This window comes from Cricetulus griseus (assembly GCF_003668045.3).
Source record: "Cricetulus griseus strain 17A/GY chromosome 1 unlocalized genomic scaffold, alternate assembly CriGri-PICRH-1.0 chr1_0, whole genome shotgun sequence".
NCBI lineage: Eukaryota > Metazoa > Chordata > Mammalia > Rodentia > Cricetidae > Cricetulus > Cricetulus griseus.
Genome location: NW_023276806.1, coordinates 197,710,627 through 197,728,436, shown reverse-complemented (window position 1 = coordinate 197,728,436; position 17,810 = coordinate 197,710,627). Strand labels below are relative to the sequence as shown.

Here is a 17,810-nt window from a genome sequence, read left to right as displayed (position 1 = left end):
CTAAAGGTCACTTTTCTTCTTTATGTTTCGACAAAAATGTCACCTTGGATTTCTTTCTTTCTTTCTTTTTAAGTTTTATTTATTTATTATGTATACAGTCTTGTGCCTACATGCCAGCAGAGGCCACCAGATATCATTCAAAGTGGTTGTGAGCCACCATGTGGTTGCTGGGAATTGAACTCAGGACCTCTGAAAGAACAGTCAGTGCTCTTAACCGCTGAGCCATCTCTCCAGCCCTCACCTTGGATTTCTGTAGAGCTACCAAGTGTTAGAGACCACACTATTAAATTATTCAGTACAGGGGCACCTCATTTGTTCTGTGGGAGTGGGACCGGGGGAGAGAACTACTTTATAGTCAAGAAAGCAGAATTCAGATATAACTGTAGCCATAAAAAAATCAAGGATGAGTGTTAATTCTAGATTTCAGACTCTGAGTGTAACTTATCACTTCCTTAAAGTGATCAAGTCCTGGGAAACTGGGCTGTCCTACAGGTAGACATTTCTGTCACCCATCTTAACTGCATTGGATGATGTGGAGGTGACTAGTGTTCCTGTGATGGGGCTGCCTTAGACGTGTGATTTTGCCTGCAGACCCAAAATGTGTTCTGAATCATTCAAGGAGATTCGTGCCTGACACTAGTCTAATGTCAGCTTTATTGATTCTCTGTAAATTAAATAGTTAAACCTATTTTTATGAGAATGCTAAGATCTAATTTCTAGTCCGAGCACTACTACATATTAATTCTGGGCCTCACTTTTATGAGCCTTCCTGCCCCATTAAGTTGGAGGAAGTAAAAATTAGGTATTGTGGAGAAAAGTGCTTTGAAAATTAAACCATATCACAATGTTACTATTACTGTTAGCTTTTATAAACTTGCATTTCTTTTTTATACTTAATTTTAAGGGGCTGAGGCTTCACTGTTTTTATTTCTTCCCAAAAGCTTTGTTTTCAGAGAGGGTCTTACTGTATAAACCTGGCTTGCCTGGAATTTGCCATGTCAGTCAGACTGGCCTTAAACTGACAGAGATCCTTTGCCTTTTCTATGCTGGAATTAAAGGCGTGTGCCACCACACCTAGGTACAGTTGACTTTGATTTTAATTATGAGTGTGTGTGTGTGTGTGTGTGTGTGTGTGGGAGAGAGAGAGAGAGAGAGAGAGAGAGAGAGAGAGAGAGAGAGAGAGAGAATGTATATATGTGTGCAGATACCAGAAGACAGCATCTGCTACACCACAGTCCTCTGCAATAGCAGTAAGCATTTTTTTTTCTTTCTTTCTTTCTTCGAGACAGGGTTTCTCTGTGGTTTTGGAGGCTGTCCTGGAATTAGCTCTTGTAGACCAGGCTGGTCTCAAACTCACAGAGATCCACCTGCCTCTGCCACCTGAGTGCTGAGATTAAACGCCCGGCTTTTGTGGGCTTTTTTTTTCCTTCGAGCAGTAAGCATTCTTAACTGCTGAACCTTAGTTCTCCTTAGTTCCCTGCTCTTTTCATTTTGAACACTGGAAATTACCTGTGTATGTAGGTACATGGAGTTACAGAGCAAGTAGTTGAACTTCATTCCAGAACTGACTGCCCTGTATTTAGAAAGCAGCACTTTGGCCAAACTTTGCCATTGTTGTCCTTTGGGTTTTTCTTGCCTCTTTTGCTTCATTTTGAATATTTAATTCTTGGAGAGTATGGTGGTACACATCTGTAACCTCAGTACTTAGGAGGTGAAGGCAGGAGGACCAGAAGTTCAAGTTCAAGGCTAGCCATAGCTGCACAGCAAATTTGAGGACATCCTGAGCAATATGAGAGCTTGTCATGAAAGACCAACATACAATAAAAGAGAAGGTTGAAATAAGGCTTAGCAGAATAATCCATTTGGGGGTGTGGATTAGGTTATTGCCAAAAGTAGTCTTGAACTTTTTTTTTCGATGCATGATCTCACTATGTAACTCAGGCTATCCTAGAACTCACTATGTAGATCAGGGTGGCCTCAAACTCATAGACCTGCCTCTGCCTCCCAGGTGCTAGAATTAAAGGTGTGTGCCACCATACCCAGAACATCTTGAATTTTTTTAGTTCAAGCAATTCTGCCTCAGCCTCCTGGATATGGGGTATTTACTACTTCGAATGCCTTGTTTTTCAGAAACTTGGAATGTCACATTAGTAGATTGTTGTAGATGACAGACCAGGGTCTAGAGAGCCGGCTTCATCTGTGCTCAGATACCACTGTGTGGGCATTTTCAGATGCTGCTGTGATCAGCAGTTCGGAGTGAGGTCTGAGGTCCAGCTTCCAGGTGATGCCAGCCAGTGCTGCTAGTTCTCAGGTGCTCTTGGAGCCTGAGAAGTACATTGTTCCCTGAGAGGTTTTAGCACTTAAAACAGTGTGTGGCGGGTGGTGGCAGGGTGTTACATCCTTTAATCCCAGCACTTGGGAGGCAGGGGGAAGTGGATCTCTGAGTTTGAGCACAGCCTGGTCTACAGAGTGAGTTCCAAACTCTAACTAGGGCTCTGTGATGGGTTAGGGGAGAGGAGAGGGAGACAGTCAGCCAGTTAGTTATCTATGCCACAGACCAGTGAGAAAGGACTCTCCTATTCTAGAGAGGTTGTACATTTTTGGGAGAGCTGTATTTGAAAAGATACAGGGAAAGATTGTATTATGGAAGGAATTATAGAACAATCATCTCTGAAAAGCCTGCCCAATGTCATTGGTTCATTCTACTTCTCTTTCCCTTGGCTCTTCTCATGCCCCCTTGAACTTGCTGTCTTCCTTTTATTCTCACTGGGGCCATCTTTGTTGCATTAGTAGTCCCTGGGAGTGATGATGCAACTGGGTAGTAATCCACTAGTTTCAAGAAAAGCTTCCGAAATAGTCCACACGACAGTTGCTTCCTTAGGAGTTAGTCACAAAGTTTGATTCATTTTCCTTAGAAAACATTCAGTCTACTGTCAGTCTGGGTTTTTTTAAAGTTCTTACTTTGAGGAAGCGTGGGTTTGTTTGGTCTTTCCTACACAAAGAGTAGAAACATTAATGCTAAGTGAAATAAAGGGAAGGAGCATACAACCTGACAAAAATGAGATATTCTCCAGTAGGTAAAGCCATAGAGATAAAAAGTAGACTGGGGGAATCCAAATGGAGTTAAAGTTTTAACAGAGTTTCTGTTCGGGATGATAGTGAAACAAAATTCTGGAAATAGTGTTAATGATCATACATAGTGAGTGCACTAAATGTCCCCAAATTGTGTACATTAGGGTTATTTGAAGCAGAGAAAGGGGGAGCTGGATTAAAATGTATTTAAGTTTGGTGGTCTTCAAGGTTGGCTTCACACTAACTCACCTGGGGAATTTAGAGCTTCAGTGAATGGTTCACACTGCAGGCCAGTTAGTCTGCATCTTTGTGGATGGAACTCAAACAGCTGTAGTTTTAAATCCTCTGATTTTGAATTATCCACTGTTATAAACAGAAGTTCCAAACTGCCTCTCCATTCAAAGCAGGCTTCCTTTTCTGTGGGTGGGGTATCATGTAACTCAGGCAGCCTGGCTTTGAGCTTCTGGTCCTCCTGTCTCTGACTTTCAAATGCTTGGTTTGCATGTCTATGCCGCCGCCCTCAGTAGCCTTTCTTACTATCTGAGGTTTTCAGAGATGAATGTGTGACATGCCATGCCACGCCATGCTTTATAAAGTATCAGGCAGAAGGGATGGGACATAGCTCAGTAGTGAAGTGCTTACCTAGCACACACCAGACCCTAGGCTCAATCTTCAGTGCCACCAAGAAGAGAGAGATGGAGTCGGGGTGGGGGATGTGGAAGGAAGGAAGACAGGAAGACATCTTCCTCTATAGCCTCCACCTGGCTGGGAGTGTGCAAAGGGCTTGTCACACAAGTATTATGAGGACTAAGTTCAAATCGCCAGACGTGTGTGTGTGTGTGTGTGTGTGTGTAGGAAGGCAGATTAGAATTAAGAAATAACAAAAATATATGGTGTAGGCCAACAAATTAGTTCAGCAGGTAAAGGCACTTGCTTCTAAGCCTAATACAACCAAAATTCAATACTTAAGACCCACATGGTAGAAGATGAAAACTGACTCTTAAAAGTTGTTCTCTGAGCCGGGCGGTGGCGGCACATGCCTTTAATCCCAGCACTTGGGAGGCAGAGGCAGAGGCATGTGGATCTCTGTGAGTTTGAGGCCAGCCTGGTCTATAAGAGCTAGTTCCAGGACAGCTTCCAAAGCCACAGACAAACCCTGTCTCGAAAAACAAAACAAACAAACAAAAAAAGTTGTCCTCTGATCTCAATACCAGTGCCATGGCATGCATGGCAAACAAAAAGAAATTGTAATAACTTTTTAGACATTTAAAGTATTCTTAAATAGAGCATAGTATATTTTAAGCAGAGAAACATAAAGTGTATTCAAGAATGCTAAGGAAAAAGATAATGACCATGTAAACTATACATTTAGGATACAATAAGACCAAGGAAATATATGCAACTTTAATATGCAGAACAGATTAGTGCTTCCTTCAGATTAATAAAAAAAAAATTAGAAAAGTAAGCAAAGCATTGTAAATAGCTCACTGAAAGAAGTATGGGAAAGTTTGGCTGAAGAGATGGCTCAATGGCTAAGAGAAAGAAAGAAAGAAAGAACGAAAGAAAGAAAGAACGAACGAAAGAAAGAAAGAAAGAAAGAAAGAAAGAAAGAAAGAAAGAAAGAAAAGAATTTGTTATGAAGTTTTCCTCATAGAGGACTCACTACAGATACACAAGTCCACAGATGCTCACTGCTCACATCCTTACAGAAAATGGCACATAGTGTTTGTCTGAGATCTATCTGAATCCTTCTATATACTTTAAATCATATCTGCATTATCTTATACCACCACCCAGTAGAATACAAATGCTATATAAGTAATTGTTAGACTGTATTATCTAGGAAATAATGACAGAAAAGGCTAGTTGGTACATATTCAGTACAGGTAATTAGTTTGGTTGTTTGTTTTTGTTTTTCAAGACAAGGTTTCTCTGTGTAGCTTTGGAGCCTATCCTGGCACTCGCTCTGTAGACCAGGCTGGCCTCGAACTCACAGAGATCCGCCTGCCTCTCTGCCTTGCAAATGCTGGGAAAAGGCATGGACCACCACTGTCCAGCTGATTTTTTTTATTTTTTTATATTTTATATTTATATTTTTATATAAATTGTATTTATTTATTTATTTATTTATTTATTTTAAAAATACCCTGAGTATTTGCTTCACAGTTGGTTGAATCTTTAGATATACAACTCACAGGTATGGAAGACTGACTCTACTTTCTGACCACTTCAGCAGAGATGGAGTTGGGAGACATAGTAACTTGAAAGTTCCTTTCTTACAATTGAGCCTAAATACCAACGAAGAGCCTCAAAAATCCCTGTAGTAAAGAGAGGGAATGAGGGGTGAATGGTATTTAAATGTGTTGAGGGTATGAGGGTATGCACTTGCTGAACAGCAGATAAGTAACTGAATTTACAAATATAGTAAGAGTTATTGTTTCATTTTAGCTGTTTTGTGCTTTTGTTATATATCTAGATTTGAGATCAAAACCCATATCTCAAATATGCTAATGAAGTGTTACACCATTTAGTGTCCCCAGCCCTTCAATTAGACTGTCCTTGAACTTGTTATGTAGCTAAAGATGACCTTGAAGTGATTCTCCTGCCTTCACCTCCCGAGGCCTGAGAGATGTATGTCACCAGACCCAGTTTAGTTTCCACAGTCTTTATTTTTGTGTGTGTGAGTGTCTTGCCTTCGTGTATGTATCTGTGCACCACATGCATACAGCACCTGCAGACACCAGAAGAGGGCATCGGGCCCCCTGGGACTGAATCAAACTTGGGTCCTCTGGAAGAGCAGTACGCGTTCTTCAGTGAGCCCTTTCTCTGGCTCCTATAATCTTTACTTTTAATTGTTATTGACGTGAATTTGATATCATTTTCTCTTTGGCTGAATCCTGGAAGGAGTAGTATTTTCTACTTCGAGTAAGCTTATTGGCCATCCTAGGGCCTTGCAGGCTCACAAGGAGACCTAGGTCAGAAGAGAGCAGCCAAGCAAGCGTATTCTAGCCCATTAAAGCACAGCCTGAGAAGTAAGGCCGTGCCTTTGCCTCTGATCCTGTTGATTGTCTCCCAGTGGATTACAAACAATCTTCCTTAACAAGCATATTGAGAAGCTTTGCTTTCCCAGACTCTCTAGGACCAGTAATTAATTCAGCTGGTAATGAAGACAGAGTTAAATTTTGGAAAGGAATTGCTTAACTCTTTCTAGGTTAGACAGCTGATAACTGATTTCCCCTTCAGGTCAGGCATGATGATCTATCTACACCTATAGTCCCAGCACTGAATAGGCCGAGGCAGGAGAATCTCAAGTTCAAAGCCAGCCTGAGATACATATTTATAAGAATATTTTATTATTATTATTATTGTTACTACTATTAATATTGTTGCTGGGTTTTTTTTTTGAGAGAGAGAGCAAGCGAGCAGGGGTGAGTTTCTCTAAGTCTTTTTAAAAGTCTTAGCATTTACTTGGGACAGTTTAAAAGTAGTTTAACTGTGTATCGATGATACATGCCTTTAATCCCAGTATTTGGGTGGGCAGAGGTAGGTGATTTCTGAATTCAAGGCCAGCATGAGCTACAGAAACCCTGCCTTGAAAACCAAAATCCAAACAACAACACAAAAAGTCTCTCCTTTTTTGTGGGGAGAGGGGTTACTAATGGGACTAAAAAGGGAACTTTTCAGTTTACAGTATCTGTTTATTTCATTTGTGCATTTTAGATAGCTATTGCTTTGTATGAAGAAATATGAAATGCATGTAAGCCCTTTTCTGCTCTATTTATCTGAGGCTAGAGAAAGATACTCAAGAAAGAAACCAGGATAAAGGAGAAATGACTTTGAGATGTACTTTCTTAAAATAACTGGAGGAATGACCTCATGAGCCAGCTGCTGGCATGGATTTGCAAATGGATACATTTCTATTAGCCTGCTGCTTGATGCCTCAGAGACAAATATACCTGGAGTATATTATATCAGAGCCTGTAAGCAGGAGACTGTCTGAATAGGAAGCACTTAGAAAGAGGTGAAGTGGCATTGTCTGCACAGGAATTAGCCAGGCCTGTCTTGTTACATAAGCATAGATGACTTGAATTCGTGGTTCCCTACTATGCGACAGTTTGTATTGTCTTCTGGTAGAAGAACTGGAGGAACACGAGTAGATATGTTCTTCCATATCACAGTATTGGCATACTCACTCTGAATCTGACTCCTGGCTCAGAATGCTCCTCTCCTGGTGCTATGTTAGAAAGGCTGCACAGATGTGTCCTTGGCGAATGTAGGTGCTGCTCTCTATGCAGGACCTGAGATTTTAACTTGATGAACTGCTGCTCTTCTTGAACAGTCCTCACCCTAGTTACTATGGCAGGAAATAAGTATGTCACTAACTGTGGTTAAAACCTACTTTGGTCTCAGTTAACCTTGCAAAAAGCAAGCTGAGTGAAGTCCATAATGTATATACATCTGCCTCTGAAACTTGTGGGCACTGGCCCAACTTCCAAGGAACTTGGTAGAAGAATTCTTGGATTATTTTCACCTTACTATCTGGAAAGCAATTTATTTTCATATATTTCATAAGCGTCTACCTCTTTGTGGATGTAATCCACTTTTCAGTGTTTGTAGTATTTTTCCTTTGACTCTCTGGAGTCCGTGTTCCAGAGTCATCTCATCTACAGATATTGATGGTCCTGTTTATTCTTCTGTTATCTGCTTGACTACCACCTCAGAACAGTGCTGACAACACCATTAACTCATGGAAGTTACAGAAGATATAGAAGAAACATAAGCCCTATTGCCAGTAATATCTCAGGAGACAGAAATCAAGTTTGCAGATAGACATTGTTGATCTTTTAAGAAAAAGTCTACCAAGCTTTTAAGTTCTCCTTAGCCAACAGATGTATCCTCCACAATCATCCATGGGGCAGATGTAACCTGTCAGAAGCAATGGCCTGTCAGCAGTCACATTTGGAATCTTCTGGCACCCTCAGGAAGGCTCTGTTTCATGATATTAGGATTAGGTGGGGGTGTGAGCACACCCCAGGTGTTGGTCCTGAGTTCATTGTGATGACATACTCTTCTCTTTCAGGCTCAGCTTCGGGCGTTTATCCCAGAGATGCTCAAGTATTCCACAGGTCGGGGAAAACCAGGCTGGGGGAAAGAAAGCTGCAAACCTATCTGGTGGCCAGAAGACATCCCATGGGCCAATGTCCGTAGTGATGTCCGCACAGAAGAGCAAAAGCAGAGAGTAAGTTCCTCTGAGTCGCCCATTGCTTTGCCTCAATTTCTGTCACTTCTTTTGCTACAGACTCTCAGAACATTTTATAATAGTTAAGCCTGTCCCTCCAAAGAAGTTGGATGTTCTCCTTGTACAGCCCTTCCTGTGGATTTACACTTTGTTCCTTCATAGTTGCCTTTTGCAAAAGCTTTATGGTATTTAAAGTATTAGAGAAATCCAGAAAAACTTAAAGTAAGAGTATTTAGTCATTTGAAAGCTTAGAAATGTCCTTATTTCTGATTATCCAGTGTCACTGTTGAGCTGGGTATTATGGCACATGTCTATAACCCTAGCACTCAGGAGGCTGAATCATGCGAATCTCTAGTTTGCGGCCAATCTGGACAACATAGTGAGTTCTAGGCCAAGCCTACCTGAAAACAGTAAGCAAAAATAATCACTGTTGAGGGTCTAGAGAGATAGTTGAGTGGTTAAGAGTGCTTGCTGATCTTGCAGAAAACCTGATTGATTTCCTAGCAGTCATGTGACTCGCAGCCACATGTAACTGTAGTTCCAGGACCAGTAATTAATCCAGCTGGTAATGAAGACACAGAATTAAATTTTGGAAAGGAATTATTTAACTCTTTCTACAGTATACAGCTGATAACTGATTTCCCCTTATAGATCCAACACTATTCTGACCTCTATGGGCACCTTCACACATTGGACACACTCACATAGATACAAGTGCTCGAGTGCACGTGCGCACACACAGAGAGAAAATTTTTGAAAGAATCACTATTGAAATTAGTACAGGGTTAGAGGGGAAGTCTGCTAAGTGTGTGTTAGTTACCCAGCACTTGGAGAAGAAAGACTGAACTAGATAACATTCCCTACTTTCTCTATACATTTGGCTTTTTATTTTGCCTGGAAGTTTATTAAGAAACAGTATATAATTATTGATCAGAGTGATATCTCTTATAAGAAATTTGAGAGTTTGGAATAGGACATAAAACCCGAAAGCTAAATCAGACCTTGGTTAGGAAGGAAAGCAGGAAAAAAACAAACAAAAAAACATCAGTTTATTTGTTATAGAATAATTCTGTGGGGAATCCTGAGATGAACTCCGCAAAAGGTTCAATAAATATATGGCTGATTAGTTCATAGTGGCCTAAATACAAAAGTTCTTTGTGACTTTTTGTGCTTTCCTTGTCTTTTGGTGGCAGGTTTCATGGACCCAGGCATTACGGACCATAGTTAAAAATTGTTATAAGCAACATGGGAGGGAAGATCTTTTATATGCTTTTGAAGATCAGCAAACACAAACACAGGCCACCACCACACACAGTATAGCCCATCTTGTACCATCACAGACCGTAGTACAGACCTTCAGCAATCCTGATGGCACCGTGTCGCTCATCCAGGTAAGCACGGGCTGGAGGTGGGTCAGTGGCGTCTCTCTCACCTCCCACTAGAGAAGTTTCTGATGCAGATACTTGGCTCTGAGCATCATATAGCTGTGTACCTGCTCTTGTACCTAGAATTAACTTCTAAACAGGGTTCTAGTTATGTTTTTGTTTCATTTCCTTGTGATGCTTGGAGTGTCTCACCCACACTAGGAAAGTACTCTACCACATGGCCACGTTTTATCTCCAGCCTTGGGACAGTATTTTATATTGTTTGCACTTTGGTTAATTCCAAGCTGTAAGTAGCTTGTGGGACACTTCCAAACCAGGCATTTAGAAATGGTTTCTTGGTTAGGGTCCACTTGAGTGGTAATGCTTGCCATTACCTGTAGAAAGAACTAAAGAGGAGGATTTGGGGAGGGAGGGTAAAAGAGAGATAAGGGTACTTGAGAACACACACCAGGGAACTACCTTTTCAGAGGTGAAACACCATTTATTGATAGATAGGGAATCTCTAAAGTTCAGGTTAGGGTTAGAGTAGAATACTGTTTGACTGGCACCAAGAGCTAGAATAGAATGCAATCACTCTTCTTATATTGATTTGGTTGAAGTAAATTTCTGAAACTTAGGCTGGTTGGTCCCTGAGAGATGATTTTAGTAATTCTCTTCATGTCACCAGACATTATTCTGAAATTGGGGTTCAGTGAGTCTTAGCTTATATGTAAGGGCCAGGTAGTGGGGCCCATCCACTGACACCTAACTTTCTATGCTTCTTAGGTTGGTACAGGGGCAACAGTAGCTACATTGGCCGATGCTTCAGAACTGCCAACCACGGTCACTGTTGCCCAAGTGAATTATTCTGCTGTGGCTGATGGAGAGGTAAGAAAAAGGTTTCTGTATGCTCCTGTTGAAACAGTGCATGAATAAGTAAGGAGAGGTAAGGGCCCAGAAGATGAAGGGCAGCCTATGTTATTTGAACTCTTATGATATCTGTCAGACAATGACAGTTTGGAGAAGTATTTTATACTGTGTATGTTAATTGTAACAAAGTTTGTGGATCATTACAACTCCAACCAGCCTATTAGAAACTTAGATTTTCACATTTATAATATAGTATTTTGTGTATTGTATACATAATAAAAGGGGTTATCCTTTCAGTACTTTTATGACAAAGGTCTTTTCAGATTGTGCATAGGCAATCTAAGTAAGTAGGGGCAAAGAAACAATCTCTAATCTTAAGCGTTTAAAGTTATTTAAGGACACTGTACAAATTACATGGACATTGAGAATTCCACATTAAATTCTAAAGTAAACTATGTATGTTGGCTTTTAAAATATGAAATTTATTCAGACATGCAATTGGCTTAAAAAATGATTTGTTTGTGCAATGGGACCACCAATTGATATTGGTCATGTTGATTGCTTTAGACATCAGAAAAATCAAATGATATCCGATGATAATAGTATATGTAATTCTGCTGAACAAAGGAAAAACCACCCAAGTATAAAGACATTAAAGCTGTGAATTCAAGCTGTGATGCCAGCATGTGTGATGGCTTTGAAATTGTATGACATTCAGCTGAAATATGGACAGGCTCAATAACAAGCAGACAAATAAAGGAGTACGTTCTCCACCCACACATTCAGTAAAATGCTTTTGGAGCTCTCTGCCAGGCTCTGTAGTCTAGATATAGGACAATAAATGCTACCTTCTTCCATAAGGGACCACACACGGTGGTGGGGAAACCCATAGCAAACCATTCAGTGAGCAGCCGCAGCGGGAAGAGGTGGGGCCCTGGGGTGGTGCAGTGGACTTGTCTCTGATTGCTCTCCAGAGGACTAATAGACCTGAGTTCAGACTGGGGGAACAAGCAAAAGCAGAGGATGCAGGGAGAGGAGTGTGTTCTAGCCAAGGCAGCAAGCACCCCATGCCCTGAGCTTTGAAAATGTGAGATGGCTACAGTGGCTCATTCACGTTAGACATAGGAGGAGCCACCATTTGAAACTCAGCACAGCAAGGCAATAGGACATCTTCTGAACAGCGCTGCATCTTGGCCTTAGAGCTCTCTCTTTGGAACGTGGTAGCATATAGGCACATACAGTCACACACTGGAAGGAAGGAAAGAGTGACAGGCACTCAAGCAAACATGGCCAAGGAAAGCACTGCTTAGAAGTAGATAGTGCCAAGTCTGCCTTCTGCCTCCCATCCAAACCCAACACAGTTTTCTGTTTCTTTCCCCCGGCCTCCTTCCTTCTCTGTCTTTCTTGACATGGTCTTGCTATGTAGCCCAAACCGACCTGGGACTTGGGAGCCTCCTGAATGCTGGGATTTAGGCAGGTGCCATACTTGACTCAAAGTATTTTCAATGATTTCTCTGTGTGCTTCCAAAACTTCCTGCTACAGACACAATCAAATTCAAATGTAAATTCCAACAGAACTCTCCCCATTCATTATAGGTCATGTGTATGCATTCATTTGGCTGAAAACATGGTGATGTTATGTTTTGACTTTTGACCGTCCTTGTCCTTTCTGCCTCAGGTGGAACAAAACTGGGCCACATTACAGGGAGGTGAAATGACCATCCAGACGACACAAGCATCAGAGGCCACTCAGGCAGTGGCATCGCTGGCAGAAGCCGCAGTGGCAGCTTCTCAGGAGATGCAGCAGGGAGCTACTGTCACCATGGCACTCAACAGGTGGAGGCAGGGGTGGGGGATAAAAGGGATTGCAGGTCTGTCCTAAGAGATGCAATGTATTCCTCCTCATCAGAGCTGACAGTTAGGGCTGCCTTCAAGCTCATAAGACACTGGAGGCAGGATGGCTTTGTTTTCTGCAGTCCTGGGAGTAGAGCTTCCAGGCTATTAGGCATGTTAAGCAAACATTCTAATACTGAATTAACTGTACTTTGGTTTCTAATCAGCTCTCACCAAGGAAAATTGAGCCCTCTTCCCTTTAGGGATATTTAAGAAGATCACTGCAAGTAGAAAGAGGCCTTTTCCAAAACAGAATTGCATGTTCCCTTCTGGCCATTTCTTCCTGGTGATCATCCCCGTATTATTCTTCATTCTTGACACTATTTTCAGCTGACCCAGGCATTTTCATTAATCATTAAGAATAGGGACCTTAACGTCACTCTGTCCTATCACTTGCTACCTGGCTGACCTTGAACAGTTTATTTACCCTCTCAGTGTCCAGGGTTTCTTTTTCTGTAGACTGGGAGTAATACCTATGCTTGCTTTGAGGAAGGGTAAGACAACTGAAGTCACTGGAGGTGAGATCCTAGGATCTCAGTGCCTTGGCATGTGGTGAGGGCTGATGCTAGTCACCCTGCATGGCCTGTAGTCTCACATGGTCCCTGACCTCCATGGCATGGCAGCACAGTCTCGGCTCTCAAACCACCTAACAGGTTATACTACAATGTCCTTCAGTGTTATGTTGTGGAGTTCTGAGTATGGACACTGTAGAAATCCAGAGAGGAATTACCTTTCCTGGAATACAAAAATCAGCTGATGTGTGGATTGGAGGATACTGCTTTTGTTGTGAAATAAGAAGTAGATCAGTAGGTATAGATGGCTAGAGAGCATTGATATGTTGGTGTGCAGTGTGCTGTATGAGGCTGTACAGTGTGTTGTTGAAAAGAGGATTTCTGGTTTGAATCCCAGCCAAACCATTTGAGAAACTTAGCCCCTAGTCTTATTTTCCTCTTTGTTCTTGTAGGATAATAGTCACCAACTGACTCAGACCCAGAGAGACCATGTATATAAAGCTCATAGAGGCATCCAGTTCATGTTACCACTTCAGGAGTTAAATCTATCTTCCTTTCTTCTTTCCTTCTCCCTTCCTCCCCTCCATCTATCGCTCTCCCTCTTTTCACCTCCCTCTGCCCCTTCTCTTTCTTTCCAGAGGGTCTCACTCTGTAGCCCAGGCTGGCCTTGAGCACGTGGCGACCCTCCTGCCTTAGCCTCCTGAGTACTGAGATTGTACATGTGAGCTACCATGCTCATCTTATTTGAATGACACTTTTGAAGGACTTGAGGACTTGGTCGTTGGAGAGTCTGGCGTGTGTGAGGCCCTGGGTTCAAGCTGTACTTTAAGACTTGTCTAGTCAGAACTGTGATGATGAGGCATGATTATAAAAGCAGTCAGGATGAAGCAACCCAGAATCTAGGTGTGCTTTGTTAAAGGCTTGGAAACCAGTCCCCTGAAGGGAGCCATGGCCAAGATGTGGTTGGTCAGACACCTAAGACTAATACAGAGGCATGTGCTCATCCTTGGCCTCTCACACTCACCTAATGAGTGTCTGCATGACCTGGAGCTGGGGCTTCCCAGCCGGAAGTCTTAACTGTTCTTTACATGATGGTCCTCCTCTTCCACTCCTTCCTTTCTGGTACTCATACATTTCCTGAAGGGCTTTGTTAGAGGGAGAGTCTCCTACCTTCAGTCTGGTGACCCCTTACTGTTACTTTGGGTCTAATAAGTCATCAATAAAGACCAGCAAAACCAGTCTTCCAGTAAGCACCTTGACTTCAGTGACCTGTGGTATCCGGGGAACCCTGCACATAGTGGAAAGTCTGAGACACATTCTGACTCCCTTTGCTGTGAGGAACAGCTCATTTCTAAAGACACTGAGCATAATGGTTCCCCTGAGAACTTGTTAGCAAAACTCAGGTGCTGCTGAGGTGGCTACACTGTTTATTCCAGAAAGGAGAGTGGTGCTCCATGGCTTGAAGGAGGAGCAAAGAGATGTTGAAATCTGTTTGCAATCAGACAGTCCAATGCTCAATGAGTCCTAGGGGTGATGTGTTGCAGCTTCTGGCAGAAACCAAGCCTGGCAGCAAAGCAAGCTATACCCCATGGGTGAATGGCTTTGTCAAGAGGGCTGGGTCTGAGACAACCCCTTACTGAGGAGTCTCTATGCATGAGACGCAATGGAATCCTTTATCCCTACAAAATTCATTGTTGAAAGTCCTCTTGATGAAAAATACACAGAGAACGGTCTTTGTTCCTATGGTAACAAAGTAATTTCATAATCTGCTGCCAGTCTCTGTTTCAGGTGCAGATGGACCAACCATGATTCTCTAATAACCACCTGCACCTCTGCTGCACTGTAAACAGCAGATGTGAGTGCAGGGTGAGAAAGAAGTGAGCTGTGAGGAAGGCAGATGGGGGCCTCAGAAGGAGAGGCTCCTTCATCACTAGCGAGGAAGCAAGGGGTCAGGACAGCTGCAGGACAGACCTGTTTTTCAACTATGCTGTTAAAAGAATTTTTACAGCAAGTCAGAACAGGATCCACAGCTACACAGCCTTAGCCCACCCTAGCTTCATAACAGCCCAAAGAGCTGTGGAAAAATTACCAGTATTAAATACTGAAAACAGTGTTTATTCTAATGTCTCAAATAAAGAATAAAACAGCACTTTTAGGAATGAGGTGGGAAGGGAATCATGGTAAACAAAGCATAACACACACACACACCAAACAAAAAGCAGCTTTTCAGTTCACACAAGCAGCAGGGAAAGGGGAGTGAAGTCATCATACCTCTTAATTGGACCCCCTGCAAAGAAACTTCTCAAGTCCCCAGTGCAGCTCTGCATAGAGATACATGGTAGGGGTTTGTAGACTGGGCTTGTAGACCTTAGGAAAAACATGTTTTACCCTGTGTTGTCAGTGTGGTATTTGTGTATCTGCTGAGCACGGTGCCTCCACTTAGCATTCTGAGGAAGCTGGTGCCTGGGTCATTTCTTTTCAGGGAACTTAGAATGTGCCCTTCTTTAACTGTGGAGACTGCATTAAAAAGAAGTAAAATAGCAGCCAGGCGGTGGTGGCAGTGCACACCTTTAATCCCAGAACTCAGGAGGCAGAGGCAGGCGGGTCTACAGAGTGAGTTCCAGGACAGCCAGGGCTACACACAGAGACCCTGTCTTTAAAAACCAAAAATGAATGAATGAATGACCATGGTATTTTATAAATAAGCACTTGCCCTTATTCCAGCATTTCAGAGGCAGAAGCAGGAGATTAGCTAGAAGTTCCAGGTCAGCCAGGGCTACTTAGCAAAGTTCAATTTCAGGTCTGTGGGAACCCCTGCCACACACAAACACTTTACTAACTAAACTATCTCCAAGACCCTCCTATCACTCCCTCTCCCGCCACACGAACGCACGCACGCACAGGGTTTCTCTGTACAGCCCTGGCTGTCCTGGAACTTGCTCTGTAAAACAAGCTGGCCTTGAACTGACAGAGACCCCTCTTTCTCTGCCTCCTGAGTGTTGGGATTAAAGAAGCACACCACCACTGCCCAGCCCCCTACCTTTTGTTTGTAGATGCCTAATTTTAATCTACAGGAAAGATCGTAGTCCTTACCTACTATAGGAAAGACAATCTGATTTATGTTATCCATCCCACCTTACTGGACCAATGTCCATCTATATACTAAAGCAACATTCTTTTTTTTTTTTTTTTTTTTCCTCCTGGTTTTTCGAAACCCAGTTTTTCTGTGTAGCTTTGGGAGTCGGTCCTGGAACTCGCTCTGTAGACCAGGCTGGCCTTGAACTCATAGAGATCCACCTACCTCTGCCTCCTGAGTGATTAAAGGCGTGAGCCACCAATGCCTGGTTCCTCCTCAGTTGTTTTTTGAGTCTTAATTTTGTGACGAGGTGTCACAAAGGTGCCAAAGCTGACCTTGAATTTACTCTGTGTTCTACAATTTGGATACTCCTGCTGAGCCTGCTGAAGGGAATATAGGCCCCAGCTATGACTTCCCTACTCCAGCTACCCCAGAACAAGGTCTTGCAAGATAACCCTGGCTAGCTTCGAACTTGTGGTGTTCCTCATGCCTCAGCCTCCCGAATGATGAAATTAAAGGCAGGGTTCATTTGCAGCTGTCTGGCTGTAGTGTTTCCACCAATGTCTATGTTGTACAGGCCCTTTATTCTGTCTGTGGAGTCATAATTTTTCTATATAAAGCATTGGCTTTACCTAAGGATCTCCTTTGTTCTCAAGAATAAACCTGTTTTCTCATCTTCTACCTGGCACCTGCTACAGCTGTCTTTTCTGAAGAGTGGCCTAGTATGCCTTGACTTTGGTCTTCAGCTCTGCAAAACCAACAAAACTTCAGTATGATTCTGCTTATTTGTTTAATATGTATTAGATGGTATTTCTGAGAGTTTAAATTTTGCAAGGTTCCTATGTATATATTTTATATCAGAAAAAGAAAAACCACCTTAAAAGTAAGGCAGATTAGAACAAAGGGGAGACTTTTCTATTTAATAAGACTTTTCTGTCTGTTGGGTCTGTCTTCCCTAGGGAATTACTGTGCTTTACCTGTTGAGCTTCTTCGATAAAGGAACTGTGTTTAATAGGGTATACATTGCTATGCCCCGATCAGTGTCGTGTCTACAACAGCCAGTCCCTACTCCCTCACCAGTTCCTACTAGAGCCTGGGATTGCAAGAAAACAGCTGTATTGGTGTAAAGCCTTCAGGTTCAGAGCAGAACTGCATCCATTAGCTTATTTGAAGATGGAACCAGGCCTTTGCCGACCTCTGCCAAACTAAATGACACTACTTTCTCTGCTTCATGCTCACTCTGGCATTTTTTAGTATTTATTTATTTTGTATGTCTGCGCACATATGCATGGGCCACAGTACACATATGAAGGTCAGAGGATGGTTTGTAGGACTTGGCTCTCTGCTTTCGCCATGTGGGTACTGGGCATCAAACGTGGGTGACAAATGCTTTTGCCTATTGAGCCATCTTGCTGGCCAGTGTTCATTTTTTAGTATGTGTGGTATAAGTACACATTTCTTCAGTGCTGCAGTTAACTTGCACCTGTGTGTACATAGAGGCTAAAGGACAGTGTTGGATGTCCCTCTCTATCATTTTGTCTGAGACAGGGTCTGTCACTGAATTTAGAACTAAGCTGACAGCCAGAAAGCCCCATTGTCTTACTTTCTGCCCCAACAGCACTGGGTTGCAGGACACACAGCCATGCCCAGCCTTTTTCATATGGGCGGTGGGTCCAAATGCAAGTCCTTGGACTTGCACAGTAAACTGCCTTATCTACTCAGACCCTACATGCTCAATTTTCCTCCCTCAGGGACCACAAATTGTCAGCTGATAATCTCCATCT

At 42.5% G+C, this 17,810-nt stretch overlaps 1 protein-coding gene across 6 annotated transcripts in view; it reads left to right on the top strand.

Moving 5' to 3' along the window:
• The window catches only part of Nrf1 (nuclear respiratory factor 1), a 109,177-nt gene that overhangs the window by 65,923 nt on the left and 25,444 nt on the right, over nt 1-17,810 (top strand). For all 6 annotated transcript variants that reach the window (XM_027391390.2, XM_027391389.2, XM_027391388.2 and 3 more), the window contains 4 exons: nt 8,153-8,311; nt 9,505-9,702; nt 10,462-10,563; nt 12,224-12,381. In XM_027391390.2, coding sequence (XP_027247191.1) covers nt 8,153-8,311; nt 9,505-9,702; nt 10,462-10,563; nt 12,224-12,381 — 617 coding nt within the window. The remainder of the gene's footprint in view (nt 1-8,152; nt 8,312-9,504; nt 9,703-10,461; nt 10,564-12,223; nt 12,382-17,810) is intronic.